Source organism: Recurvomyces mirabilis, assembly GCF_035927965.1.
Source record: "Recurvomyces mirabilis strain CCFEE 5264 chromosome Unknown scaffold_10, whole genome shotgun sequence".
Classification (NCBI taxonomy): Eukaryota; Fungi; Ascomycota; class Dothideomycetes; order Mycosphaerellales; family Teratosphaeriaceae; genus Recurvomyces; species Recurvomyces mirabilis.
The window spans coordinates 244,654-270,679 of record NW_027041944.1 but is presented as its reverse complement, the minus strand read 5'-3'; the positions used below and the strand labels follow the sequence as shown (position 1 = coordinate 270,679).

General features: G+C 52.6%; 11 protein-coding genes across 11 annotated transcripts; 5 read left to right on the top strand and 6 right to left on the bottom strand.

Moving 5' to 3' along the window:
* Positions 1 to 1,616: 1,616 nt before the first annotated feature.
* On the bottom strand, positions 1,617 to 1,803 carry LTS14_004478 (uncharacterized protein; the record flags this gene model as incomplete). Its single annotated transcript, XM_064837180.1, has 1 exon — positions 1,617 to 1,803. A coding segment is annotated over one exon (187 nt), but the record flags the coding sequence as incomplete, so codon positions are not given.
* A 403-nt stretch (positions 1,804 to 2,206) lies between these two features.
* On the top strand, positions 2,207 to 3,274 carry LTS14_004477 (uncharacterized protein; the record flags this gene model as incomplete). The annotated part of the gene is made up of 2 exons (XM_064837179.1): positions 2,207 to 2,236; positions 2,330 to 3,274. 2 exons carry the CDS (start codon positions 2,207 to 2,209, stop codon positions 3,272 to 3,274), a joined length of 975 nt encoding a protein of 324 aa, XP_064695138.1.
* Positions 3,275 to 3,601: 327 nt separating this feature from the next.
* Positions 3,602 to 5,091, bottom strand: LTS14_004476 (uncharacterized protein; the record flags this gene model as incomplete). The annotated part of the gene is made up of 3 exons (XM_064837178.1): positions 3,602 to 3,838; positions 3,891 to 4,685; positions 4,741 to 5,091. The coding sequence occupies 3 exons, from the start codon at positions 5,089 to 5,091 to the stop codon at positions 3,602 to 3,604; spliced, it is 1,383 nt and encodes a 460-aa protein (XP_064695137.1).
* Positions 5,092 to 9,395: 4,304 nt separating this feature from the next.
* LTS14_004475 (uncharacterized protein) lies at positions 9,396 to 11,552 on the top strand (the record flags this gene model as incomplete). The annotated part of the gene is made up of 2 exons (XM_064837177.1): positions 9,396 to 9,725; positions 9,906 to 11,552. 2 exons carry the CDS (start codon positions 9,396 to 9,398, stop codon positions 11,550 to 11,552), a joined length of 1,977 nt encoding a protein of 658 aa, XP_064695136.1.
* Positions 11,553 to 11,911: 359 nt separating this feature from the next.
* ISC1_1 (phospholipase C type enzyme) lies at positions 11,912 to 12,548 on the top strand (the record flags this gene model as incomplete). Its single annotated transcript, XM_064837176.1, has 2 exons — positions 11,912 to 12,307; positions 12,363 to 12,548. The coding sequence occupies 2 exons, from the start codon at positions 11,912 to 11,914 to the stop codon at positions 12,546 to 12,548; spliced, it is 582 nt and encodes a 193-aa protein (XP_064695135.1).
* A 57-nt stretch (positions 12,549 to 12,605) lies between these two features.
* On the bottom strand, positions 12,606 to 13,200 carry LTS14_004473 (uncharacterized protein; the record flags this gene model as incomplete). The annotated part of the gene is made up of 2 exons (XM_064837175.1): positions 12,606 to 13,100; positions 13,156 to 13,200. 2 exons carry the CDS (start codon positions 13,198 to 13,200, stop codon positions 12,606 to 12,608), a joined length of 540 nt encoding a protein of 179 aa, XP_064695134.1.
* Positions 13,201 to 13,739: 539 nt separating this feature from the next.
* On the bottom strand, positions 13,740 to 14,356 carry LTS14_004472 (uncharacterized protein; the record flags this gene model as incomplete). The annotated part of the gene is made up of 3 exons (XM_064837174.1): positions 13,740 to 13,918; positions 13,972 to 14,131; positions 14,183 to 14,356. The coding sequence occupies 3 exons, from the start codon at positions 14,354 to 14,356 to the stop codon at positions 13,740 to 13,742; spliced, it is 513 nt and encodes a 170-aa protein (XP_064695133.1).
* Positions 14,357 to 15,201: 845 nt separating this feature from the next.
* On the bottom strand, positions 15,202 to 17,719 carry LTS14_004471 (uncharacterized protein; the record flags this gene model as incomplete). Its single annotated transcript, XM_064837173.1, has 5 exons — positions 15,202 to 15,355; positions 15,429 to 16,009; positions 16,072 to 16,632; positions 16,693 to 17,357; positions 17,407 to 17,719. 5 exons carry the CDS (start codon positions 17,717 to 17,719, stop codon positions 15,202 to 15,204), a joined length of 2,274 nt encoding a protein of 757 aa, XP_064695132.1.
* Positions 17,720 to 18,388: 669 nt separating this feature from the next.
* LTS14_004470 (uncharacterized protein) lies at positions 18,389 to 20,353 on the bottom strand (the record flags this gene model as incomplete). The annotated part of the gene is made up of 4 exons (XM_064837172.1): positions 18,389 to 19,307; positions 19,359 to 19,539; positions 19,604 to 19,790; positions 19,844 to 20,353. The coding sequence occupies 4 exons, from the start codon at positions 20,351 to 20,353 to the stop codon at positions 18,389 to 18,391; spliced, it is 1,797 nt and encodes a 598-aa protein (XP_064695131.1).
* Positions 20,354 to 21,160: 807 nt separating this feature from the next.
* LTS14_004469 (uncharacterized protein) lies at positions 21,161 to 22,967 on the top strand (the record flags this gene model as incomplete). The annotated part of the gene is made up of 6 exons (XM_064837171.1): positions 21,161 to 21,889; positions 21,947 to 22,075; positions 22,126 to 22,341; positions 22,466 to 22,532; positions 22,589 to 22,681; positions 22,735 to 22,967. 6 exons carry the CDS (start codon positions 21,161 to 21,163, stop codon positions 22,965 to 22,967), a joined length of 1,467 nt encoding a protein of 488 aa, XP_064695130.1.
* A 388-nt stretch (positions 22,968 to 23,355) lies between these two features.
* LTS14_004468 (uncharacterized protein) lies at positions 23,356 to 25,213 on the top strand (the record flags this gene model as incomplete). Its single annotated transcript, XM_064837170.1, has 2 exons — positions 23,356 to 24,236; positions 24,295 to 25,213. 2 exons carry the CDS (start codon positions 23,356 to 23,358, stop codon positions 25,211 to 25,213), a joined length of 1,800 nt encoding a protein of 599 aa, XP_064695129.1.
* Positions 25,214 to 26,026: the final 813 nt, after the last annotated feature.

The window sequence follows — 26,026 nt, the reverse complement described above, 5'->3', positions numbered from 1 at the left end:
GCCATACATCTGCCATCAACGGATCTTCCGGCAAGATCATGTCATTGAGAGCAAATTGCTGGTGTGCGAGCTCTGTATCGCCGTGGTCAGCTGTTCGAGCTCTGATACGTAACGGAATATCATGATATTCCGCACCAAGGATGTCGTAGACCTTTAGGACGCTCTCGATCAGGTCTGCGAGCTTATTTGCTTCCCTCCCGACGGCACCGATGCTTGTGAGAATGTCCAAGGGCTCTTCCTAGCACCTGGGGCATCTATCGGGCGAGAAAACGTGGCAGCCGACCAGCTGAGCGTCCAAGCAGTCGAGGGAAGTGGCAGAGAGTGTGTCGAAGTTTTCGAGTGCTTCGGAAGTGCTAGCCGGGTTGACGGCACAGCATTAGTGCGGACAAGTCTTGAAAGAGTAGAGTGTACGAACCATTTCGACGGAATTCTGTAAGACTTGTTTTGCTTTGGGGTCTGGCAGGGTATGGTCTTATTGCTGAAGGATGTATATGGCAGTCAGGATCGAGAAGAAGAAGACCAGGACACCACCTTTGAACGTTGTGACTGCAAGACAAAGCATTGTCTAACTGCCCGGGCCGCTTTGTCTACATAAAAGACTCGGTGCTTTGAGAGGTAAGCGAGGCATTGTCCTTTATGATCGGTATCGACTTTGCACAACCAGACATGGCTGCGGCAAGGTTCGAGGCCGATCGAATCCCCATTGTTTGATTTGCCTTGGACGAAGCCACAGATGCTCACATCTTGGAGTGATCGAAAAAAATTATGCACTATCACTGCTACTGCAGATCAGACTGCGTTTCAAGTATGGCTCCTGTTCTGGTGCCGAGAGGACAAGCACATTCCTTCCAAGGATACCACGGGACAACAATGTCGTTCTCGGGGTTCAACAGTGTCTCCGCCGCGTACTAAGCTGATAAAGAACAAGGTACACATTTTGCAAGGACAAAAGATCCTTCACTGGGATGGCATCATGAGACGACAATGGACTCGGATGTGGCCTTTGTTCAGACGGTCAATACAAGTCCATACCCAGCCATCAAGCATCCACCTGCCATAAACAATCACCACAACACAGTCAGAACTTCAAGACGCCCCCATCTCCAATCCATACAATGGCCCCAACACCATATACGATCGCTCAGGTAGGAGCAAGGGACATGACTGTTCCAGGCACGAGCTCATTGACTCCCACTCAGAAGACGGTGGTTCTTCTCGCAGTTGGCTTCGGCATTGGGATCATCTTCTACGGACTGTCTCACTATCTGATGGTCCGGCGCCAAAAGAAGAAGGGGGGGAAGAAGTGATTTTGATGATTCGATGTTAAAATTTTGTTCATATTGGTTTCCAGCGTCCAGCATGTAGGTCAGGAAATTGATATCAAGCACTTTCGTAGCGGCCATCACAATATTCCAACACTGGGTCAATTCGTGCGAGTTTCAGCATCTACCAAGGTATACGATAAGAGATGTTACTTAGCTAGAGTATCTGGACAGTCTACGCCTACTGCTTTCGAGGATGCTCTACCCATTTCATGGAAGAAGCAGAGAGCTTGACCCAACTTCCAGATCGACTCTGCATGGCCATTTGAGCTGCTTCCCACCTACGGTACTCACACGTGACTGCATTGACGCGTCTTTGTGACCTCCAGCCGAGCAAGGCCACGACACCAAAGCAGACGAGTAGACAGCCGTACTGTCTGGTCTGACCTGCATGCGACTTAACGTACTCATTGTAGATCATGGCTTTCGTCCGACCCTCAAGGTCATCCTCTGCAATGATGGGGCCGAAATCGCGTATCATGTTTGTTGATACTTCAAGCCTGCTTGAGTAGTGGATGGTGTGCTCAGGACTGATCGAGTCGACGTGTCGGGTACTTGTATGCCCGCAGACCAGCTACCAGTAGCGACAATGGCATAGTTGATTTGGCCGTCCTGAAAGAGTGTATGAAGTACCCATGACCATTATGGGCGGCAGGCCACAATGCATTGTGGTCTTCTCCTTGCACGTGGAGACAAAGGAGTAAGTTGGATGGTTCTGGGAAACGGAACATTGTTGATCCGTAAACAATTAATCCACTTCATAGTTTCAGTTTCTGTTTCGTTCTTTATCTTGAGCGGAGACTACCAACCATGGCCTGAGCTAGCAGTCCATTTCACTCACAGGCAAGCTACTTTGGTCTACTCAGGATCAGGTATGTATCAGAATGTCTCTTTTCAATGCTTCGACGAATCCGGTATGCCATCTTAGTGCTTTTGCAACCCCTTCATCAGTGCTCGACATACCCTCACTCGGTCCGATCTTTCTCTAAACTCTCGTCACCTTCAAGCACCCGAGCATGGCTTTCCGCGATATCTTACACTCTCCCGGGGCGCGAGTCGACTTGATGGACAAGCACATTATCGATCTAATTGATTCGCACAGTATGCCCCACGGCGTCGAGGAGGCACTTGGAGATGGTTGGTGCAAAATTGGTCGTGGCAAAGGTCGCACGCCTGCATATCGGCGTGGACTAAATCCACCACTCATGGACCTGACTCTAGACCAACTGCGAGCAGATTTCGCCACCAAGTCGAAAGCCTGGCGGCAGAGTTCCTGTCGTAAAGAAACACTGGCAATCATCGATAAGCAGGTTCCGGAAGGAGGATGGGCTATCACCGAAGCGATTTGCCTAGCTACCGGAAGTTTCAGTCGAGACAACTGGGCCTCAAGGCAAAGGAGCGTGACGCAATTTGCCGCTTTTGTGGACATTGTGCAACACTTGCAGGATCAACAACAGCACCAAGTTATTATCCTGGCGCAGGATCCGGTGTACACGGCACTTGACATAGATTTCTTGCGCGACAAAAGCATTCGTACTCTATTTGCTGAGAAGAGGACCAAGGATGATCCGGTGGGCGGATCCATAGGCGAAGCTGATGACCACATGTCAAGCTCCTGCTTCGTCTTTGAGCCTTGCATGGATATGACTTCCCACGGTGCTCTGACCTTGCTTTCGCCTGAGCCTGCGCTGTACATCGGCTCGTGTTTTGAGCGAGCTGAAGACGACAGCAAGAAGACCGATGAGGAGATCATGCATGCCGAACGATCGATGAGCTTAGACCAGCTCGTGCCTGACTTCTGGGAAACTCATTACAAAGGCATCACGAATAAGCTGAAAGCAGTGCTTGCGAAGAGAAAGCGTTATGTCTTGCCTGTGTTTGAAGAGGAGCCAAACATCTTTGCCTCCATGTCTGTATCCTGGATGGAGGCGAGCGACGAAAATCCTTCATGACGATGTTCGGGACGAATAAGCGCGCGGAGAAAATACTGTTGCGAGGCGAACGACACAGAATAGGTGGATGAGAGTTGAACAGCTAGAGTCGTGGGACCAGCGGCATGATTGAGCCGCCGATACTCATCAGCCTCTCGAAGAAGGACTATCAGGACGCCGAGCGCAGCATGCCCTTCATATCCAGCTGCGAAGTACGCCAATCTCTGCCGTCCAAGTAGCCTCATCATATGCAGCATTACAAAAGAGCTCATCACCAGCTCAATTCTCAAGCCGCACTTCCGCCCTTTCAGCCTTCCTCAAATCTCCGTGAATGCCTCGCACTGCTTCTCAATCCTCGCTCTCCATTTCCTCATCCTCCTCATCACACTCAGGAATCATTTCGCCGTACTCATTGTACTCATCATCCTCTTTCTCCCCAGCACCGTCGCTCGTGTCGCGCTGAATCTGGTTGTGAGCCTGCGCGTTTGTGTCCCACGGGTACTCGTCGTGATCGACCCTGACGCAGGTAAAATACTCGACCTTCAAGCCTTTGAGATCCAGCTGCGACATGTTCTTCGTGAGAGGCTGTGGTACTGTCAGTAGGTGTAGATGTTGTACGTTATGTGCAGTGAGGTACCTTGAGAAACCCCTTGATGTTCTCCTTGATCAAATTGATGCGGTCTTCGAGCGCATTCTTGCCCTTGCTCGTCATCGGGCAGAATCTGTGGAAGTCGACGAGGTCGGGCTTACTCAAGTAGGCGTTGCCACCTTGCATGATTGGATCGACTACACTCTTGCCCATGTCTTGAGCCTGATGTGTCTCATCGCACGCGATCTGCATGCCGACCCACGTACGGATGATGTTGAGAGCTTGCCATTCGTAGACCTGCTTTGCGTAGCTCGCCTGGCCGATGCTGTCCTTGTCAGCACGACCAAGAGACTCCTCGCGGTGCATGTAGTTCGGCAAGTAAGTCATGATCTGGAGGAAGCTGTCTTTGACGCTCTTCTTCATGCGTTCAGCCTTCTTCTTGAGGAAAGCGTGGACATGGTCGTCAAGACTCGACAGGTTGTCCCGGCTCTGTGTAGTAAAGTACTGGGCGGTGGCGTGGATGAGCGCTTCACGGAACAGGATCTTGGAGCGGATTCGGTAGGCGAAGTCGAGCCATGCCACAGGGTTACTGTAGATCGACTTTTGAACGACCTGGCCTGTAGAGAGGAAGATGGCCTCGATGGGTTGAGTGATGACTGGGATCTTCATGATGTCAGTGTTGCTCGCATAGTCCAATCTTTCGACTTCACTCACGCAGTCGAGATGCTCAGCGACCTCCGTGATCCTGACGGCATTGTTGAGGATGTCGGTGAGAGTGTCCTTGCCAAAATCGCCCAGGTGGAGGGGTATGTTGTTCAGAGCGCCAAGGACGGCGTCCCAAGCCTGTGCGATAGTGTGAGCGGGTGCGGTACGGTATCCGTTATATGTCAAGACTCACAATATGGTAAGGGTCTTGTGGTAAGCCGTTCTGGAAAGCAATCACCTTTGAAGTAGGGCTATTGAACTGACCACGCTCGTCTATCAAATACTGCTCGAGGTTGAAATGCGGTATCGCATCCCTGTTCTTGACCATCTTGAGCTCGAGGTGGTACTTAATGCGGCGTCCCTTCTTGATCGCGGCTTGGCTGAGCTTCGCCGCTGTCTCTGTGGTGAGGATGTCGTTAAAGGTAGAGCTGTGCTCGATCAGGACGTTGCGGTAGAGGCGATAAAGTGGCTGGGTAGGAGAGATCATGATGGAGACATCGCCGCCGTGGTAGGCTGGGAATTTGTCGGGCTGGTCGTCGGTCATTCTGATCGTGGAGGAGTTGAAGTGATGAAGAGCTATTGTACTGGGAGGCAGTGGAATGATAAATCGTCCACGCGTAAGAGAAAGTGTTTGTTGATAGAAGCTGGCGGCAACTTATAATGACTCTGTGAAGCTTGGACCACTTGTTTTGCAGGGAGGGCGAAGGCATGATGTGAATAGGTCTCATGAATAGCCAGAGTGAGTTCAGCTGGCATATGACCAGTCTGTATTTCGAGTAAATACCACGACGCCGAGATCGCTATAGGTTGATTGCCATGATAGATCGTGCAAATACCTAGAGTGGGTTGAGTTGATGTATCACCATTCAGTGTTTCATTCGAGCCTCACGACAGTGAGATAGCCATAACTCAAGATACTGTATTTATTAGAGCTCCCACAGGCCACGATATGATTTCGAGCTGACGACTTGCCAGTCAGTGTAAGGAATGGTGCTAGGGGGCTCTGGGATAGCTGCAGCCTTCGTGTAGCCCGTCAAGTACTTACAACGAGTTCTGCAGTGTGGACGTGGCTTCTGAGTAGATCTCACGAAAGATCAGAGGTACTTATGCTACCAAGGCACCCTTCAAGTGATTGAAGAAGAATTGCTCAGTGATGGGAGAGCTGGTGAGCCGCTGTGCTATTGAAGAAAGATCTCATGAAGCCACTAGCATGGTTGATGATCTCGTGTCTTCCATCAGGTGCCCACATCGTGTGGCATGGCCGTCGAATGGTCGCAGTCTACTTGCTGCCTCGCGTCTAGCTCTCACTGTACACTCAAATGTACTACGTTAACATGCCACCATCCAGGTAGTCAAGGTGCAACTTATGGTAGCGAGATGCCCGAAGATCAGAATGCTACCCTTCTGTCTTGGAGTGGTGTGGCAGACATGGCTCGAGTGATGAAATGTAGTGAATAATGCATCCCACATCAATTGTTAGAGAGACCGCGACGTTCTTGAAGACCACGGATCAGAGCATCGAGGCACGAAAATGTGATCACATGCTCCTCACGACCCAGGAGGTCTGCGAGTAGAGAAAGCCCTCATATCGGCCAGAGCGCCCATCCGACTCCATGGGCAGCATGCAGAAAGCCGTCGAAGGAGCGACTGTTCGTGGCGAGACAGACAATGGGGCATGAAGTCGTAGCACTGCCTCTGTGCTCCTTCACGTACGACCTCTTCCTGCTTGCTCCTTTCCAGGCGAAAGCAAGATCTCCTTCATGGCCCCGAGTTGCGCTGCTTCAGCTTTCGGCGGAGGCTCGACACCGTCAGACCCACTCAACCTCGCCGCCATGAGAGCAGCCAATCAACAAGCACGTCGTCGCCAGCAAGCTACGGACCACACAGTATGCCCGCAGGAAATGTCTTCGGAGCACTGTACAGCTCCGTAGATAGCGCTAGGCGCACGTACCACCACAAGTCGAATAGATATTTTGCCTCGCTCCTCTCAACACCTTCTTCTTCCTTCGGCAATAAACTCATAGAGCTAGAGGGCCGGCCCGTTCAAAGGAGGGAGGTCCATGAGTACCTCTGTCGTGTAGCCTGCTGCTCAAGAATAGCAGACCACCGACCCCGGACGTGATGATGGTCCGGCGTGGCCGGATCCAAGGGGTATCGTCGACCTGCCGAGCACCTGGACGGCTGCTGGCTCGCGTTGTCGGTCGTGCGGCGCAATGTTTGATTGATACCATTAACGTTGCTCAATGGCGCTGCAAACCTCAAACTTGTACGCATGGTTACTCGCTAGCATCAACTCCTTTTTCATCAGAGCTTGAGTCTTGTACTCGAGGCTGGAGAAGAATGATCGTGTTCTGCGAGGAAGCTGATGAATTGCGAGGTGGTAGGTAGGCCCTTTGGAGTGATTGTACGCAATATGCCCAGCGGGATGCCCCAGTGGCCTCGCCTTCTTGCACTCGTGTTGCCAGCGACATGCTGCTCACAGTAGAGGGGCGATGATATTTTCATCACGTCCTTGACCGTTGTGTTAAGGCCTGGAGAAGGACGTCCTCCGTCACACGACGTGGGCAAGCTACGTGATCTAGTCCACGGCGGCGGCGACTGCAAGCAGTACGAGCGAGCAGCGACTGACATTAAGATCATTCCACTCTCCATGTATAGCAGGACATCTTCTGTTGTGATGGTAGCTGTAGCACAAGCCGACGACCACGCCCGCCATCATCGTTCGCCTCGATCGCGGCCAATGTGCAATCGACCATCGAGTCGGATCGTGCCCAGAGCGATGAAATGCCATCAAAACACACTGTGATGCGAGCAGCTCGTGTTTGGAGTAGGCAGTCACAGTAAGGTTGCCGGACTTGCATATCTTGATCACCCCTTGCATAAGCCACTTTCCACCTGCCGTCGATATGCAGACTTCAGAGCTCACGACAATACAGCAAGCCCACAGCATCAGCAGATCATCCCTGCGACCTGCCGCAGAACGGCGCAGAGCTCGAGTAAACAACGCACCGATGCATGCCCGCTACAGGTCATCGTGATCTTCGCCACAGCGTCAGCGAAATTCAGCAATATCACAGTGAGCCGTTAGCTTCTCAAGCTCATCGACGAGCAGACCCAAATGCGCCGCGATCGTACTCAAGACCCTGCAAGGCGCAACACTCGGCATGACCAACTCGATCCACCTCGCACTACCTCCGAGCACTGCCTATGAAGCCACTGTGACTTTCGGAGATGGCAGTAGATGGCAAGCAAGAGCAACAGCTTCGTATCTTCTCATGTTGTGCGATGCGTGTACCGTAGCAGAAGGCCGGCAGTGGTGAAGAGCAAGGAGATATTGTTGGCGATGACCTCGGGCGCTGTTCGCATGATGCGATATGCCACACAATGGGGTTGCGATTCAGGTCACTGCATTATTTATGGCCTTCAAGTCCTTGCTGCTCGACCACGAGAGAATGCTTACGGAGCACGCCGGCTACATCCCTTTATGAAGCAGTTTTTGCCATGCAGAGGGACTTCTGGCTATGCAGTAAACACTGCAGCGAGGGTATACCGCCCAGCTCAGCCATCACGCCATCTCTCATTGCATCAAGCCTGAGTAGCAAGATTTCGAGGCTCGATCCGGACATTCATGCCGAGTCAACGATCAAGGCCTTGGTCCTCAAATCAAGAGGCCAGTAGAGCTTGGCCATGCTCTTTAATGGCAGCCACCGAATTCTTTCCTCGGCTACAGCAACAAGACACCCATACGCCGGTGCTGTTGTGGACGGCTCGGCGGATGGACTTGGCCATACGAGGGTGTCGCAAACCAGCCTTGCACAGTCGGTGCAAAGCTACTATCACAGAGACCTCAAACAAGCTTCGATTCAAGCTGTCTGCATGGGCCGCAGACCCCGATGCTCTCTGGCAGCGACTACCCTCCGCATATTTGTCCTCCAGACGGAAGTTACCAGAAATCTACTTCTCTGGAAGCTCCATTGAGACAATATATAAGTCGTGGATGTTGTATGGTCAGTCTACTCCGGGTAATTGATCTAATCGTCCTGTAGGCTCATGATCCTTGATATGTCGGGCTTGTCTACTCTCAGGTCCATAGTGTATACTCTGAACGGCGACCGCCTATGGTCATGGCCTACCGAGTTGACGACGCCATAATCGTGCCATGGCACAAGACAATAAGATCGCCGGTCTGAAGCAGGGTGAAGTCCATAACTTGGGCAATGAACCTGATTCGTGTCACATCCCGGTCGGCTCGGTCATAAGGTCCTGTCGTGGGATAGCTACTTCACGGTCCTGGTGGCATTGCAGCATGGTCGATTATACCGGCCCTTGAAACAGATCACTCACCGAATGGTATCGAGCACTATCCGGACTGTTCACTCGCTGGCCGTATCAACGCATGAGTCGATATTGCTGTGCTTCCGAAGCATCACCATCGTGCCTGAGCAGGATCCAGCTTCGTCTGATCTCGGCGCCAGGCCACATCAGGCAGGTGGAGTTCAGCCCGCCACATAGGATCGGAAATTCCGCATGCTTGGCAGGCCCGACCTGCAGGATAAGCACGACAAGGCGAGCGGCTTGCATGAGTTACTTGCTTGCTACTTTCTTGGTATGCCGCCCACGTGCTTCGAGGTCGTGTGCCTGATGGCAGCATGGTCGTCCGTGGTGCAGAAAAGTGGTCAATATGCACGTCGACAGCGTCATCTGCTGAACCGTGATGTCGACTGACTCTTGCATGCATGAATGGCTCGAGTTCATGTTCAAGAGGCCCATATAGTCCTCCTCGAGCTCGCCGTTGTGCGACGGTAAGTACTCCTCATCTTCCTCATCCTCTTCTTGGTCCTAGCGGCGATGAGATTCCTCACCATCGCCTTCGCGGCCAGCCTGGTCAGCACGACCGTGGCCTGCGAGTCGTGCGAACATTCTGAGCGAGACATCATCCAGACTCGCAATGTTCGCCGCATGCAACCGGAAGCCCAGAATGCCTCCTCTTTGCCTCGCGCGCCTTTGGCTTGGGGTCAGCTGAATGTGATCCACACGACTGATACTCATGGATGGTTGGAAGGACACCTGAAGGAGAAGAACTATGGTAGTGACTGGGGAGATTACGCGAGCTTCGTGAAGGACATGAGGAAGAAGGCGGAGGCGTATGATGTCGATTTGTTGGTTGTGGATACTGGTGTAAGCATTGGCGGAGGATCTTGGCAGCGGCGAGGTTGTTGACGACTTTGTAGGACTTGCACGATGGGGCTGGCCTGTCGGACGCCACATCTCCCAACGGCGTGCTTAGCAATCCTATATTCGAGGCGTGTCGTGGTGGAGATGGACACCTTGATGGCAAAAGCTAATAATACCTGGCAGAACATCAACTATGACCTCCTCACGATCGGCAACCACGAGCTCTACATATCAAACATCGCATACGAGCACTTCTACAACTTTAGCCGTCATCATGGCGAGCACTATCTCACGAGCAATGTGCAGATCTTTAACCCGAACACTTCGACCTATGAGTACATTGGCAAGACGCATCGCTACTTTTTCACACCCAAGGGCACACGCATCATGTCCTTTGGCGTGCTATATGACTTCACAGGCAATAGCAACGCCTCCAAGGTGATCAAGGCCGCTCAGATGGTCAATCAGACTTGGTTCCAGGATGCTCTTCACACCAGTGAGTCTATTGATCTCTTCATGGTGCTAGGCCACAACCCAGCCAGGCCTACAGACAGCTCGAGCACTTTCTCCACCATCTTCAATGCTATCCGAGCTGTGCATCCGAACACACCCATCCAGTTCTTTGGTGGCCACTCCCACGTCCGAGACTTTGCTGTCTACGATGACAAGTCCACTGCTTTGGAATCCGGCCGGTACTGTGAGACTCTTGGCTGGTTCAGTATGAGCGGTCTAAACAGCTCCCATTACCGTGGCTGCGCCAACCCTGTGGGTGTCCCGAACCCGAGCACTCCAGCCAAGAAGGTCAACTCCACCTCCACTAGCACAAAGACTGTCGCGCTTGCTACTTCTACCAGTGCATCGAACCTACTCTACTCTCGCCGCTACCTAGATTGGAATCGCCTGACATTCGAGTATCACGCCGAAGGCAGCCAGGTTCGCACTTTCGACACCAGCAAGGGCTTGAGCGTGACGGAGAACATTACCGAAACCCGCCATGAATTAAATCTGACTTCTCTATACGGCTGTGCTCCTCAGACCTGGTGCATCAGCTGTGCGCCCTTCCTCAGCAACGGCAGCATCTATACCGTGCTCACAGAAGCACTCTCCGCCGTAGTCATCAACAAGACCCGTGCCGACATCCCCCGCATCATCATTCTCAACACTGGCTCCGTCCGCTTCGATCTGATCAAAGGACCCTTCACCTACGACGACTCCTTTATCGTCTCTCCCTTCACCGACTCCTTTGAATTCATTCCCAACGTCCCCTTCGCTCTAGCCAGCACGGTTCTCGGTGCCCTGAACGCTGGAGCCTACGAGAAGCGTGATCTCTCTTCGCGCGACTTCGACTTCTACAACCCCAGCTTGTCAGGACAAGACGCCTGTGTAGACCCACCTGTCACGGAAGTCCATGGTAGTTTGAATAAGCGCAGTACTGGCCGGATCATCCGCCGTCAGAACACTGTCAGTGCACCCGGGTATACGACAACAGACGATTTCGGCACAGACGGCGACGACACCGTGCATAGCAAGATTCCTTACTACAGCACTCCCAACGACTTCCAGGCAAATGGTTCCTTTCCAACCAACGGCAGTATGCCTATCTCCGTCGACCTGGTGTTTTTGGACTTTATCGCCAGCGATGTGATCAATGCGTTGAAAGCTGCAGGAGGAAGTTACAGCATGAGTGATGTGAGCTATTATCTGCCCAAGGCTTTCACGACGAACAGCTATTTGCCTCTTTATGCTCAGCAGGCGGCTAGTTGGCAGAAGAATGTTCCGAACTGTCCTGTCGGGTTAGGGGTCGGGTATAATGATACTGCTAGTGCTTAGGTAGATACGAGTGATGATGGGTCTTGGTATGAATAATTTATATGGCACTTCTCCTATCAATGTCAGATCGTTAATCCTGGTCATTGCCCTTGTCTATCTCGCATACACATACTCGATTGCATTTCACCATCTCGCGGTTAATACAAGATCCACAGCTCTCCCGCCGCCCGACCGGGTCACACCCCACTACGATTGATTGCGGGGCTGCATCTGACAAGAGTCCAGACGAACATCGTCATGGGCATTTCTTCTAGCACAAGTCCGAGGCAGTTGCAGCAAAGGTAGGTACATCGTGTATCTCTCTCTCTCGTACATACCTATCTTCATACCTACAGGCCCCCAAACACATCAACACAAACATGTCGTCCGCAGCATCCTTCCGCTCCCTTGTGGGCATGCAGCCATCGACCGCCAGCCCCTCAGATAGCGCCCTGATCATAATCGATGCACAAAACGAATACGCCGAAGGCAAGCTTAAGGTATCCAACGCTCCAGAGTCCCGCAAAGCCATCTCTCAGCTCCTAGAAAAGTACCGTTCGGCTGGTGGTAAAGTCGTGCATGTTGTCCACAAGGTGCCTGATGGAGCACCGGTGTTCACACCAGACACACCATTGGCGAAGGAGTTTGATGAACTGAAGCCGAAGGATGGTGAGAAGTATATTGAGAAGTTGCATCCGAGCTCTTTTGCCGATACGGAGTTGCACGATTATCTGCAGGGAACCGGTGCGAAGAAGGTCGTCTTGACGGGGTATATGGTGAGTTTGGGCAATATGGCTTGATCAGGGTTTATCAGATGCTGACTCGTGCCAGGCCCACGTCTGCGTGTCGACCACTGCCAGAGATGCGGATCGTCTGGGGTACGACGTCCTGGTTGCTGAGGATGCGGTGGGAGACAGAGACATCCCTGGTGCTACTGGTGCTGAAGCGACGAAGATGACAATGACTGAGCTTGGAGATGCTTTTGCCACTATCGTTCAAAGCAAGGATATCAAGTAAGCATTGCCAGACATATTGACCATTAGACAGTTACCGTGACACTGCTTTGACACATACTCAACCCATCAATTGCTCCGGTTTCAACATACCTCTCTTCAACATCTGCACGAGTGCTGCGCTAGGGTCGTTGAAGATATTCGTCCTTCTGAGCTGAAGTTTGTCTCCACCCGCCTTGACAATATCGAAGTAGAAAGCTCCAGGTGATACACCATCCCACTCCTTCCCGTGAGGACCCTTGACACCTCCCTCGCCAGGAACCTGCAACTTATAATACACGGACGCCACGCCGTACATAGCCCAACCATCTTTGGTCTCCCAGATGGCCACGTGCTTGGGATCATGCAGATGCTCCTTGAATGGTGCGTAAGTCTCTTGGAGCGCTTTCCACGCTTTCTCGTTACCCTCGATGACTTCGCCAGTGGACTTCTGGTAGGTCCAGTCCTTTGTGTGGCCTATGCCATCTGCGGATTTGCCTTGGAGACCCGTGTCGATCACCTTGGTAGTGTAGTTCTCGAGCCATTTAGACGCTGGGTGCTTACGTGTCTCGTCGGACTGTAATTAAATCAGCGGCAAAACGCTTTTGGGCTTATGATGGCTGCTAGCTCACCCAGCCGCCCTCGTAGATGAATGCTGGTTGGGATGGGAAAGACATGTTGATCGTGTATTGGTGGTCTTCGGGTATTGTTAGAAGTGATCAAGTCAAGAGGTGGTTTTGTGGAACATGGGAGGTTTCGCAGACATATATACCAACTTCAGGGTCGTCTAAATGTTCTCCTCAGCATGTTACTGCGTACCTAGGTCAGCTCACTGCGACCTGTCGCGATGCATCTCGAATTCCCACGTTCAAGCACTATTGGGGATTCAGGTTGCGTGGAAATCAGCAAAGAGTCGTGGCTGCTGGCGGGCACCAATCCATGTGTTCTGTGGCTGTGAGCTGAAGGTCTCGTCACAGCTGGCAAAAGCGACGCACGCCTCAAATGCTGAATTTCGAATAAGCAAAGCTTTTGAGCATGCTTAACCTTCGCATACAGCTATCAATGTTGTCGTACGACAGCTGGGTGAAGTTCGCGCCTTTCACGAGTTCAAGCAAGCCATTGTTCACAGCTAAGACGGTCTGGCCGACAGACGCAGCTGTGGGTCACGACTGTTTGAAACTGAGAGCGGCATAGTATACTCAAGCCATTGCTTTCGTCAGTGACTATGATCATGCCCATGAGGATGAGGGTGTGTTGGGTCGACCCAATGCACCGTCTCTGGCTTCTCGATCGGCTCAACATCAGGCAAATTCACAGCAACAGCCTCGCTGTCACTTCGCATTAGCACACATTCGAGCTTCTCGTCCGCTGAGGCGTTGATCTCTTGGTGTGGTACTGTATGAGCGTTAGCCTCAGACATCCGGAAGGCCGCTTGATCGTTGCCATACCATAAGGCGGTACGTAGATGAAATCGCCAGGTCCAGCCTCAGCCGTGAACTCGAGCTTCTCACCCCATCGCATACGTGCCTTCCCTTTCAGAACGTAGATCACGGACTCAAGGTGGCCATGGTGATGAACTCCAGTCTTCGCGTCAGGGTGGATGTGTACCTGCGTTGTTCAGCTACGAGAAGAAGTGTTCAGCTGCTGGTGTCGTCATACTGTGCCTGCCCATAACTTCTGGGCACCGACTCGGGCGAAGTTGACAGCTGCTTTACGATCCATGCCTGGAGTTTGTGGGGTGTTGCCATCGAGTTGATCACCTGGGATGACTCTGACGCCTTCGATCTTCCAGCCATCTTGTGGTACTGGTATGGTAGCTGGTACATCCGCCATTGTGGTAGCTGCTGTGCCTAAATCGTATCGATGTCCAACGGAGTCGTCTTTGCAAGCTGCTTCTCACGCTGTGTCAGGTTGCATTTGTTTCAGCGACCTCGGCGTATCGTGTGGCGGGGTACAGGAACCGAAGAAGATGGTGTGCGGTGTGAGCATGATGACCCTCATGCCTGTGGATATCGTAGTCAGAGCATGGCGTCACGGACTCTGCGAACGATCATGACGGCTTGGAAGTTGTTCTTCTAGGCTTAAGATATCGATCTGGGCTAGATGGTAGGACAAGGGACAATCTACTTCCTAAATCTGGCCCCTCCGCGCATGAGAGATGTGTGGGTGCTAGCGTGGCCGATCGTGCGTTGATTGGCTAAAGGCATCTCGGGACAGCCTTTAGCGTACGAGCTTTTGACGCTAACCACATTAGGATTCGAGATTTCACACGTGATGTATACTCATCCACATACATTCGAGACGCCCATAGGTCTGACTTGGGAGGTAGAGGTCGATAAAACATCGGATGGCGATCAGAGGTTTCATCTTGAGGTGACAGCGCATCTTTCTCACGCTATCTAATACTCTGTACACCTTTCCGGCCTCACCATATCAAACGGCGGATTGAATACGCATATATTCCACTACGGTGTTGGTACCTCGTCTCAACCATTGTTCGCTGGGTTGACCATACAGAAATCGACGTTGTGAACGCTTGTATCGGGGTTGCCAGCCCATGTCGGGAATGGTACCGCTTTGCCAGATCCGCCGAATACAGCAAACGTGAAGATGAAGACGAGGACCTGAGTGCCACCGTCCAGGGCAGCGGCAACCAGGTAATTGTACTTGACGAAGAACTAGAGGATAGGTGAGCATAGTCGGAAGATTGACAGGAAATTGAGCTGACTTGCTAGAGGCCTGTATTTTCGGATGTAATATTGAGCAACGATGCCGATAATGAAGAAACTGGTCAAACTGGAGTTGATGCCGACGAACAAATTGCCAAAATACCTGTTTGACAGCTTCAGCATGAAGCCAAAAGATAGCAAGCTTACCAACGGTCTTTAGGAAGGATTCGACTTACCAGAGAATGATGGAAGTGTTAAAGTACTCGAATGGCCACCACTTCGTATATCGATAGGCCAGCCATAGCGGGATGGGGGCAACGAAGCCCACGAGGAAGGATAGAGTGACCCATTGATACCTAGCACCGACGGAGAACATGTCGTCTGCAATACTCCAGGCAATTGCCAAGGTGTTGAACTGCTGGATATTCTGGCCTGACCAGATGTTACTGCCCTGGATGGAGGTAAGGATGGTGGCCTGATTCTCGACGATAGTGACCATCATTACCCAGTTGAATAATGCTCCAACTAGACAGCCGGAGATCTGCACAATGAAAGTGCACATTGGTGGTAAATGAGCGTATTGGGCAAGCTTCAGATCTTTGGCCAGGAGCTGGCCCATCTGGAGAGAGTTGTAGGTGTAGCAAGTGAAGTAGAAGTTTGCGAGTGGGCGTCCGGGGAACATGTAGCCCGCCAGCATTTGACAGATAGGCTGAGTGTTGAACTGGAAGCCAGTAATGCCCATCTGCGCGCCGAAGAAGAGAAGGAAGATTGATGTGAGGATGGTAGAGATAAGGAAGCCCCACCACGGCAGGGTTGACTGCAATCTCGGTTAGCAATTGCTTTCGATGTAACCAGACAAGTCGGGCAGCAGTATCTCACCCTCATTCCGTATAATGCCGCGACACCTGCGACCCACGAGATGATCACGACTGCACCCCACCACCACATAGGTGTTTCCTTGTATAAATTCCTCATCATGAGCTTGTAGTGCGGATCGAGATCCGGGTCGTTTTGTTTGCGAGCGAAGCGTTCTTCTGGAGTCTCGCCTCTCTGCCAGAACTTCCAGGTGTCGGCACGAAGAAGCCGCTTGAGATTGGCAGGCTTCGCCCAGGCCCATCCGGCCCTGATGTCGTCACGATTCCAGATGAACATATGCGTCAGTGCTGCCGTCAGACCCATGTTACTCGTAATGAGATAGACGATATAGCTTCCTGTCAGATACGGGATCCCCTGAGCCTTGAGAGCGTCCTGGTCAATCAGGAAGTCCGCCGTCAAAACTGCTGACTGGTTCCAGGTCACATAGTTTGTGGAGTTGGAGGAGCCGTCCAGCAGCTCTTGTGAGAGGAAGGGGAAGTCGTAGGAGCGCCATATGTTGCCGTAATAGACAGCCATGAACAGAATGTAACAGCCGCAGATACCGACCAATTGGTTGATCTGAGTCTGCAAAGGGTACCACAGGGGTGATTGTAGACCTGCACATCGTTAGCAGACGTCCCGTACGTTCACAGATACACTTCCCTGCAATATAGTTCCAGTCGACAAGAAGCCGAGACCTTCATTTCCAGATGCACCGCCAAATAGGTTGGTGAAGACGAGGTTGTTCTGATCCGCCAAGCAAAACACGGAGAAACCCGTCAGCACGGTGAATATATATTCCGGGAAAGCCTCCCACACAAAGATGCAAATAAAGACGATGTAGAAGATTTTCAATCTACGCCTCGTCTCCACCTTATCACGGTGGAGGGTCTCGAGTAGGGTGGCAACTGGAAGGTTGATAGGCCACAACATCTTCGTGGGATAAACGAGTACATCGCGGAGCAAGCCAGCAAGTCCGTAGCCGATTAGTTGAGAGGACAGCACCACGAAAATCCCGGCCGCTCGAGATGGGTAGCCACCGTAGAACAATTGTTGAGCTGCAAGCGCCTCGGTGGCAGTTGCAGTCTGAGCGGCGGCGGAGGCCATGAGCGTGATGGCTGCGTGCTCCTTCATGTTGAAGGGATGCGGGTTGAGGTAGCGAAGTACGCCCTTTCGTGGAATAGCAGCCGCCATTACCTCTCCGAGCACATATCCAATGACACAGAGGAAGACCACCGATACGTAGATCGTTTGCGGCTTGAAGTAGAAGATCTCCTGGAGGACGGAGCCAAAGATGGATAGTCCAACGCCTGGCTTTCTGTCAGTATGTAGACCACACTTTGGTTCCAAATCACGCACCCAAGAAGAAGACACGAAACGTGTATGGGTTCAATGTCGGATCATCGTCGACGTGCAGCACCTGGGTGACGAGATCTTTGGCCGTCTCAACAGGCGCAGTGACTTTGTGGAATCCATCTCCAGCATCTTCGTACTCCGGTGGTGCATCATCGTAGGCTGGCTCGACATCCATAGTCGTGCCGACCTTCTCGTCCGCATCATGAAACTCGGGTGAGCCATGAGACTTCTTGGGATCGATCTCTCCAAGTTCAATGCTTGGTCCACCATGCTGTTCAGTATTCGTGCGCAGGAAGCCTGGTCGCTGCGACGCCATGGTGATTGTTCTCTAAACCACACAAGCTCCACAGCTGCGAAAAGGCGTACATCGCATGCGCAGCACGCCGGCCACTATAGATACTTGCAGCACGCGACATGCTAGGTGACGCCGACCAGCATGTTGATCCGGAAGGCCTCAGTATCGAGGACTCAAGGCCATAGGCTAAGCACGACATTAGATTGTATGAGGAAGGTCGTCGTACCGTGCCACCAATGAACTCACATTAGCTTGTTCTACCCCAAGCCCTCCAGCCAATCGATCATGATGTCGGCTCCACCTACGTCGGACGAACTTCCATGATCGGACTCGGCACGCAAAGCTTGACAGGCTTAGATTGCTTCACAACGCTTGGATCAATCTCTTATCTCCAGTGCGGCTAACATGGGTTTTAACTACAACTCGCGGTAGAGTGGCATGTGAGTAGGAAGTCCAGTCGAGATACAGAGAGGGGGACTGAATCGATGGGAAGCGGGTCCAACGCACAGAGCCAATTTGGATTCGAGCACAAGCAGACCGGCGTGCTTATTGGTAGAATACCACGTGAAAGCTAGCAGGGGGTCCATCGATTCAGTCCACCCTCTGTATCGACAGAACGAATACGAAAACGACGTTGACTTGCATAGGGCGCTCTGCAGTCAGCTTCGCGGAATCGCACTCGCATCCAAACTACACCTTCTCATTGGCAGGAACATGACTCTGTGCGGCTGTCTCCTTCTGGGCATCGCCAGAATCTGGTGCAGCCTTCGGAGCAGGACCGCCTTTCTTGCCCTTCACGCTCTTCCACTCGAGTGCAAAGGCACCGAGCGCAGCCAGACAAGCCATAGCCGTACCGACAACCCACACTTGCCGCAGTGCGAAGTTGTATTTTGTGAGCAAAAGAGGCAGGTCTTCTGGGGGTACAATGCCACGTAGATCAGTCGCCCCAGTGTTGACGATCGTGCCGACACTAATGCCAGGTATCGCGCCCACAAGCTCGCTGACGAGACCTGAGTCGAAGACATTCTGACCGACCGAAATGAAGATCGCACCACCAAGCTGTTGCATGAACATCATCAAACTGACGGCCATGGGAACGTCCTTGCGGTCCTTGCAGACGGTTTGAGCCGCCATGTTACCCTGCTGCATACCAAGCCCAATGCCTAGCCCGAAAAGTATCTGAAAGCCGATCCACTCCGAATGTCCAGTGGTAGTGTTCAGCATCGTAAGCAAACCAGCGCCGATTGGCATAATGATCACAGAAGCATATGCTTGCGAAGTGTAGTAGCCCAAGCGTCCAGTGACTTGACCTGCGCTGATGTTGCCCACAACTAGGGAGAGCACAAGCGGGATGGTGTCAATGCCAGATTGGACGGCGGAGACTCCTTTGATGGCCTGGAACCAGGTTGGGAGGAAGTAAGTGAAGATGAGCATGGTTGAGGCAATGCAGAAGGTCAACCACATTCCTGCAATTATGCTGCGGTTGTTGATGACGGAGGCAGAGATCGTGGCCGTCTTTTGCATGAAGATCTGGACGAGCACAAAGGCGATGAGTAGGACGCCGAAGAGTGTGAAGAGGGCGATGATGCGGCCATTATTCCAGGCGTAGCTGAAATTAACATTAGTTGAGTCTTTCCAGCTGAACATGTCAGATACTTACGTCGAGCCTCCCCACTGTAGTGCCAAAAGCAGGCAAATGATGCATGGGAACAAGAAGAGCTCGCCGAGCAAATCGAGCTTTGCCAGTCGTTGTCGCAGTGTCAAGCCCTTGAATTGTGGTTGTGGAGGCTTCAAGATGAAAATAATGACCGTAATCGCGACGGCGCCGATAGGTAGGTTGACTATGTTGACGTTAGCCCATTTTTTCGCCCCAGCAGTCGATGTCAGTACTGTAGAAGCACCAACGCCATGACACGTCTGTTGTGAAAGCTCCACCAACTAGCGGACCAACGACCGAAGCCACCCCAAAGATGGCCCCGAATAATCCCATCCAAAGAGGTCTCTTTGCCAACGGCAGAGTGGAAACCATGAGAATGATAGCACCGGACATGATTCCAGCGGAGCCAACACCAGCAACTGCTCGTCCGAAGATCTTGTGAAGACATTAGCGTGAGTCTATGAATGTGTTCGGTATACAGTACTTACGAATGCAACCGATGTTGGCGCCGCTCCACAGATCGCTGATCCGATCTCAAAAAGCAAGATCATGAGTATGAAAACCCATTTGGGGGAGTGGAAAGTGTAGACTCTTCCGAGTAGAAGTTGGAAGCAAGAGCTTGTCAACATGAAGGCACTTCCGTACCAGCCTATATCGTTGAGCGAATGGAATTCATCAGTCATTGCGGGTATAGCTGTGGCAATGATAGTACGGTCCAGGGCCACGAGGAAGATTGCAGAGAGGAGAGCGATCATGACGAGGCATTGTTGCTTGAAAGGTGGGTAGACGAATTCGCTTTCAGTCTGTGATGGCCTTGGTTCATCTTGTGTTGGTGCCGGCTTCTCGACTATGCTGTCCGAGGATGATATGCTGCCTGCATGATTCGCAGTCTGTGGCTTTTCGACTGGTGGTAGTGCTGGCGTTGTCGTGCTGTCCATAGGCGGCGCAACGACATGTTGTGGCTCGTCGTCCATTGCTTTCGTTCTTGTAGAACTCATGTTGTGGTTGTGTTGATGACTGGGCTGGCCAGGCATCGATTCGATTGCGGCGCCGCATCTTATGTACCTCCATCACTGCTTGATCACGGGTGTGTGGCTCGGGCGGTTGTAAAGTGCGTTTGCCCGTCCGCATTCCTCAACTCTCCCAGTTGCTCGGCCGAACTTTGCGACTCCCACGCGAGCGGGGGTCGGTGCAGGCGCTTCGACCCATGCCCGGGTCTTGGCATAAATTCGCAGATGCTGAACTTCATCAAACACAATGGGCTGCATCACAGGAGGAATCACGAGGTGATGCTGCTTCGCCGCGCGGAAACAGATGGGCCGTGATGAACGAGATCCGCGCGCTGATCAGCCTCGGGGACCCTGCACAGGATTTCAATGAGTTTGATAGGGAATTTGATGGAAATTCAGCCCCTGGACCGGCCAGCGCGTGCCTGCCTATTCCGTGGCCTTCACATGTCGACCCTTTCGCCATATCCGTACAGCCTCTACTTCCTACTTGTCAACTCGTAAGGGCGCATCTTCCGATATAACCAACATACCGCCAGCTAAGACACTGCCGTGGTGTTCTTCACTTGGTCTTCCACTCCCCAAGCTCATGGTGTCGACATGAGAGCACCCACTCCAGGTCACACGCATGTGACCTTCCCACAATAAGGTTCGCGCTAGCGCCTATTGATCGTTTGAAGGTAGTATAAGTATTTTCTCCTTTTGATCTGCAAGCTTCGAAGCAACACAAACATTCCCCTGCTCGACTTTTCGTTCAACCTTCTTCCACACCAACAAACACTCCGTTCAAGAAGCATCATGGCTGATGAAGGCGGCCCTCCTGACGGCTATCACGGCGGCAATGAGGACTACCCGATGCGGTATGACAACAACCAGGATGGGTATGACTGGGACAGTAAGGGCTTCACACTCCGTGCTCTGGATCTTGCTAACTTGATAGGAGTGTTCGGCGCGAACGCTGCTGGCGAGACTGATGGAGCAGTGGGCAATGATGGCGGTTCCAACGATCCCGAGTATCCTGAGCCTCCGGCGTACGGCGAGTGGTCTTACGATCAGCCTGGCATCCTCCAGAATCAAGAAGATCAGGGCAACAATGGCGCCTACGATGCTGCCGAGGACTCGCAGCAGTACGGTTATGGTGACCAAAGCTCGGAGCAAAACGCCTTCAACAACAACGCCTTCAACAACAACGGCTTCAACAACAACGCCTTCAACAACAACGACTACAACAACAACGACTCCAACAACTACGCCTTCAACAACTACGCCTTCAACAACAACGACTACAACAACAACGACGCCAACAACAACGGCTTCAACAACAACGACTACAACAACAACGACTCCAACAACAACGGCTTCAACAACAACGCCTTCAGCGGACTCGCAAGCTCAGGGATGGTCGACAGTGACCAAGCCGACGCCTACAATCCTGGGCCAGCCAACACCAACTTAGGGTCCACGTCCGAACACGAAGCCTTCAAATTTCCCGCCCCACCCACCCCGGCTGTGGTGGACAACCCCATGGTAAGCGACGCTCAACGTCGAGCTCTTCTGAAGCCAGTAGCTGATCCTTCGCTGCAGGCCAACCCCAACAACTTCTCCGTCACTACTGCCGTCGATAAGGACGACAATCCCACCAAGAGGCTCAGGCCTGACGGAACCCCGGCGGTGGCTTCTACCAACGAAGATGTGTTGGTCGTCCAGGGCGTGGTATGAAACATTACGTTCGTCACCACAAGCTTGAGGCTAATATTTTACAGACACTCAGGGGTCCACAGCTCCGTGAGTACCAAAAAGTCATGGCCGACCTGGACGAGGAGCGCAAGAAGTTGGAGATGGTCCAGCGCGCCATCACGGTAGCTGAGGCATGGAAGGCCGAACGGCTTGCTGCGGAGAAGGCTGAGGAGGAGAAGTTTGTGGCGGCTACCGGCATCTCTGTGCGCGAAATGCACGCCATTTGTACGATCGTCAAGCAGGTACTGTTCGATTGATGCCATACGAATGCCAAGGGGCACCGCACGCTCTTGTCGAGGCTCGGTGGCCCCGAAAGCAGATGGTTTATCCTAGAAAGCAGAGCCAGAGCGCTGACTCGGCTCGCAGCTCTGCACTTCCATATTTGGCAATGAGCCCAATACCAACATCCCAAAGTCAGCTCAACCCAAGCAAGGTCAGTGAAGCTCAGCCCGCAATCCAATCAAGCTATTGTCTGACGTTCATCTCCAGCTTCATCCACGCAGCGACCTCAAGCCACTCCGACTCCACCGACTCCTGCGCCAGACACGCAGAACATGGCGAACGCAAAGACTACCAAGTCACGTAAGTTATGGGCATCTTGAATGAGACCAATCTAGGGGGCTGACTTTGTGAAGCCAACACCATTAAGCCGCCGAGGCGCAAGACGCCCATTACAGCTCCAGATTTAGCCGACGAAGAAGGCCAGGCTGGTAAGCAGCTTCCGCCCGCCGTCGCTACCAAGAATGTCCACGGCGAGCAAGTCCCAGAGCATTTGCTCACTGCACGCGCTGTCTTGGAGCAGAACTTCAGTCCTACCATGCTGGAGCACATCAGGCTCCTTCGCAAGGCTATTGGGGACCCGATGTAGATGGCTGGGATGAGGTGAGCTGGACACAGGACCTGGGGCCTGAACTCATGGTCATGCATCTGCAGGCGGTAGTCTTGCGTCACAATTCATGGCTCTACGTTCACGCACGGTTCTGCCTGTTGACCGAGTCCGATCACATGCATCACGTAGGTATACCAGCTTGTGATCAGATCCTGCATATTGACCCCTGAATAAAGACTTCTTCTTTTGTGGTTCGCCTTCATCTTCTTTCAGTCACCAACATCTTGACCAAGATCCACACAACGCTCCTTTCTGACCTCCCCTAGTATTGCATCATCAACAAGACGTTCCTCCACTCCGGGTAAGCCTGGCCACAGACTAGTCCAGTGAGGACAGCACTGACGAGACAATTAGCAACCAGGCAAAGATGTCGCAATCCGCGCCGATCAAGACTGAGGGAGACAATGAGGACGAGGTCAATTACAATACCGGCACAGTCGGCTACCACATGCCCGCATCCAACAGCTACCATCATGAGACCAGCCACAATGGCTTCGATGAGCACGGCAATGCTCGCGAGGACAATGCGGATGAGCAATACGATGATGCTGCTTACCATCAGCAGGGTCTGTACTCAGCGCACCAGACTGGCGCGTACGGTCACTCGGGAGGTGCCGACCCCGAAGGTGACGCAGATGGAGGCCAAGGCTATGGAGGCGATAGTCAGCAAGGTCAGGGATATGGAGCTGAGGGTCATGGAGGTGAAGGGTCCGGAGGAGCGGAATACGAGGGTGGGAATTATGGAGGTGAAGGTCATGGAGTTGAGGGCTATGGAGGGGAGGAAAATGAAGATCAAGTCGCCGTCGGCCAAGGTGATGGAGATCACGGTGATGAGAGCCATCGCCACGGTGCCCAAGCTTATGAACATCACCGGTACGAAGAGACCGGCAGAGTCGAAGACCAGGACTTGGGAACTGAGCAGTATGGCGACTTCAGCTACAACGGCGAGTTGGATGTTCGCGGCATGGAGGTAGAGGCCGGCGATCCGGGTGAGGGTAATTCGCTCGAAGGTGCGCCTTACCCGGCCGAAGCTCAAGATGACGAGACAGCTCAGACGGATTACGGAGGCATTGCTAGCATGTATGGCGACGATGCGGTCGATGATGAGATGGGCGGTGATGAGATGGGCGATGATGAGATGGGCGATGATGAGATGGGCGGTGATGAGATGGGCGATGATGAGATGGGCGATGATGAGATGGGCGGTGATGAGATGGACGAGGACGATGAGCCCGTGGACCAGAGAGTGTAAGTGCATCATCCACTGTTTGCAACAGGCGTCGACCCACAGCTAACGCCAGGACAGCAGCGACAAGCTCGCAAAGGAGACGAGCGAGGCACTAGGCTGCATTAACGCCGTAGCAACGACGTTCCCCGAAGTCATCCCACTTGTGCAGGATTCTTGCAGGGAGTACGATGAGTTTCTGACTGCGGTATGCAGCTACGTGCAACATATACTGGAGCCCGGCCATCATATTCTGTCCATGGAGGAAGCGGACATCATCGTGGGACAGTGGAGACCCGTCATCCACGAGCTTGTGCCAGGGCTTTCGAAGGCACGCATCAAGCACAACATCAAGCAGATGGTCGTCCGTGCCCTCATCGACACCGCCAAGCCTGTGGTAGCCCCTCGCCTCAAACTGGTGAGCACACTCCGCACCGCGCGTCTGGCTCACGCGGAGCTCGTGGAGATACCCATTTTGGGCGACGAAGCTGTCCAGCAACTGTTCCGCACACAACGCCCTGCTGTATGCCAGAGCACGTGTGAGGACCACAAGACCAAGGTGGGGAAGCTTGAGGTTACTCTCAACCAAATCATCGCAAACCTCCGCACCCTGGGACTTGAGATGGCAAAGCAGAAGCTGGAGCAGCTCAGCAAAATCAACATCGCAGGTGCCAACGTCCCTGGCTTCACCACGCTTTCCGACACAGATCGTGCTCAAGATCTGAAGAGACTGTGGGAGACGATCCACGACAAGTCCAGGCTCGAGATGCTAAGCTCGAGTAGGTACAACATCGACATGGAGCAATTGCAGTACAAGATGACATACGACATCCGCACCCTGATCACAAGGTTGGCAGACCACACGATCAGCAACTGTGACGCCGCACTCAACATCCTGGCGTATGGCGAAGACGCGGGTCTGAATTTGCCAGCGGATCTCGAGGAAGCAATCCGTGTTCAGTCTGGCTGTCGGGGAGGAATGCGTGAGCACGAAGTCTGAGGCATGACTCCCAGACTTAAAGCAGTCACTCAATGGTCTTGCTGGAAGCAATCCGTTTTCAGTCTAGCTGTCGAGGAGGAATGCGTGAGCACGAAGTCTGAGGCATGACTCCCAGACTTAAAGCAGTCACTCAATGGTCTTGCTGGAAACACAGTAGTTGGAACAGAGCTTAGAAAAGACATAAGCTCCCGGTCTGCAAAAGGATCAAATGCCATACTCTACCCTTGACATCAGTCCGTATAGTCACGGCTGTTAGGCAGCCGTAGTAACATTCATCCTAGTTCTTCAAGTCATCTCTCCCTGGGCCGATGCTTCTCTCCGAGTTGGTGCTGCTTGTCCCTGTAGCGACAATGACTTCGTGTTCTATGAGGTTGTGTGGTTCATCGCAAAGAGCTGTTCCGTAGTAGCAGTGTCTAAGCACATGATGTCGATAACTGAGAAGCTCGATGACGGCAAAGGGAATGCGTGTCTGAGCATCCAAGAACATACCCGAGCAGTGCTCCTTTCGGGAGTAAAGTCTCAATGCAATTCCGCATGGTTCAGAATGTAATTTTAGGGAAAGCCATGTCCATGGGCGGGCTGAGCACTCCGAAGCTCCTTCATTGGCCATATCTCATAGGCACGGCCGTAATTTGCACCGTCGGAAGCTTGAATGTCAGCCCGAGTCAGCTGCACGTCTTTGACTTCTTACACATCACGGCTAGCTACATGGGCGGTGCATGCAACCAGCCAAGCGACATGCACGCTCGCTGGGAAGATAGTCCACATGTCTACCAGAGCAAGTGTATAAGCAAATCGGCGAGAAACAAGCAA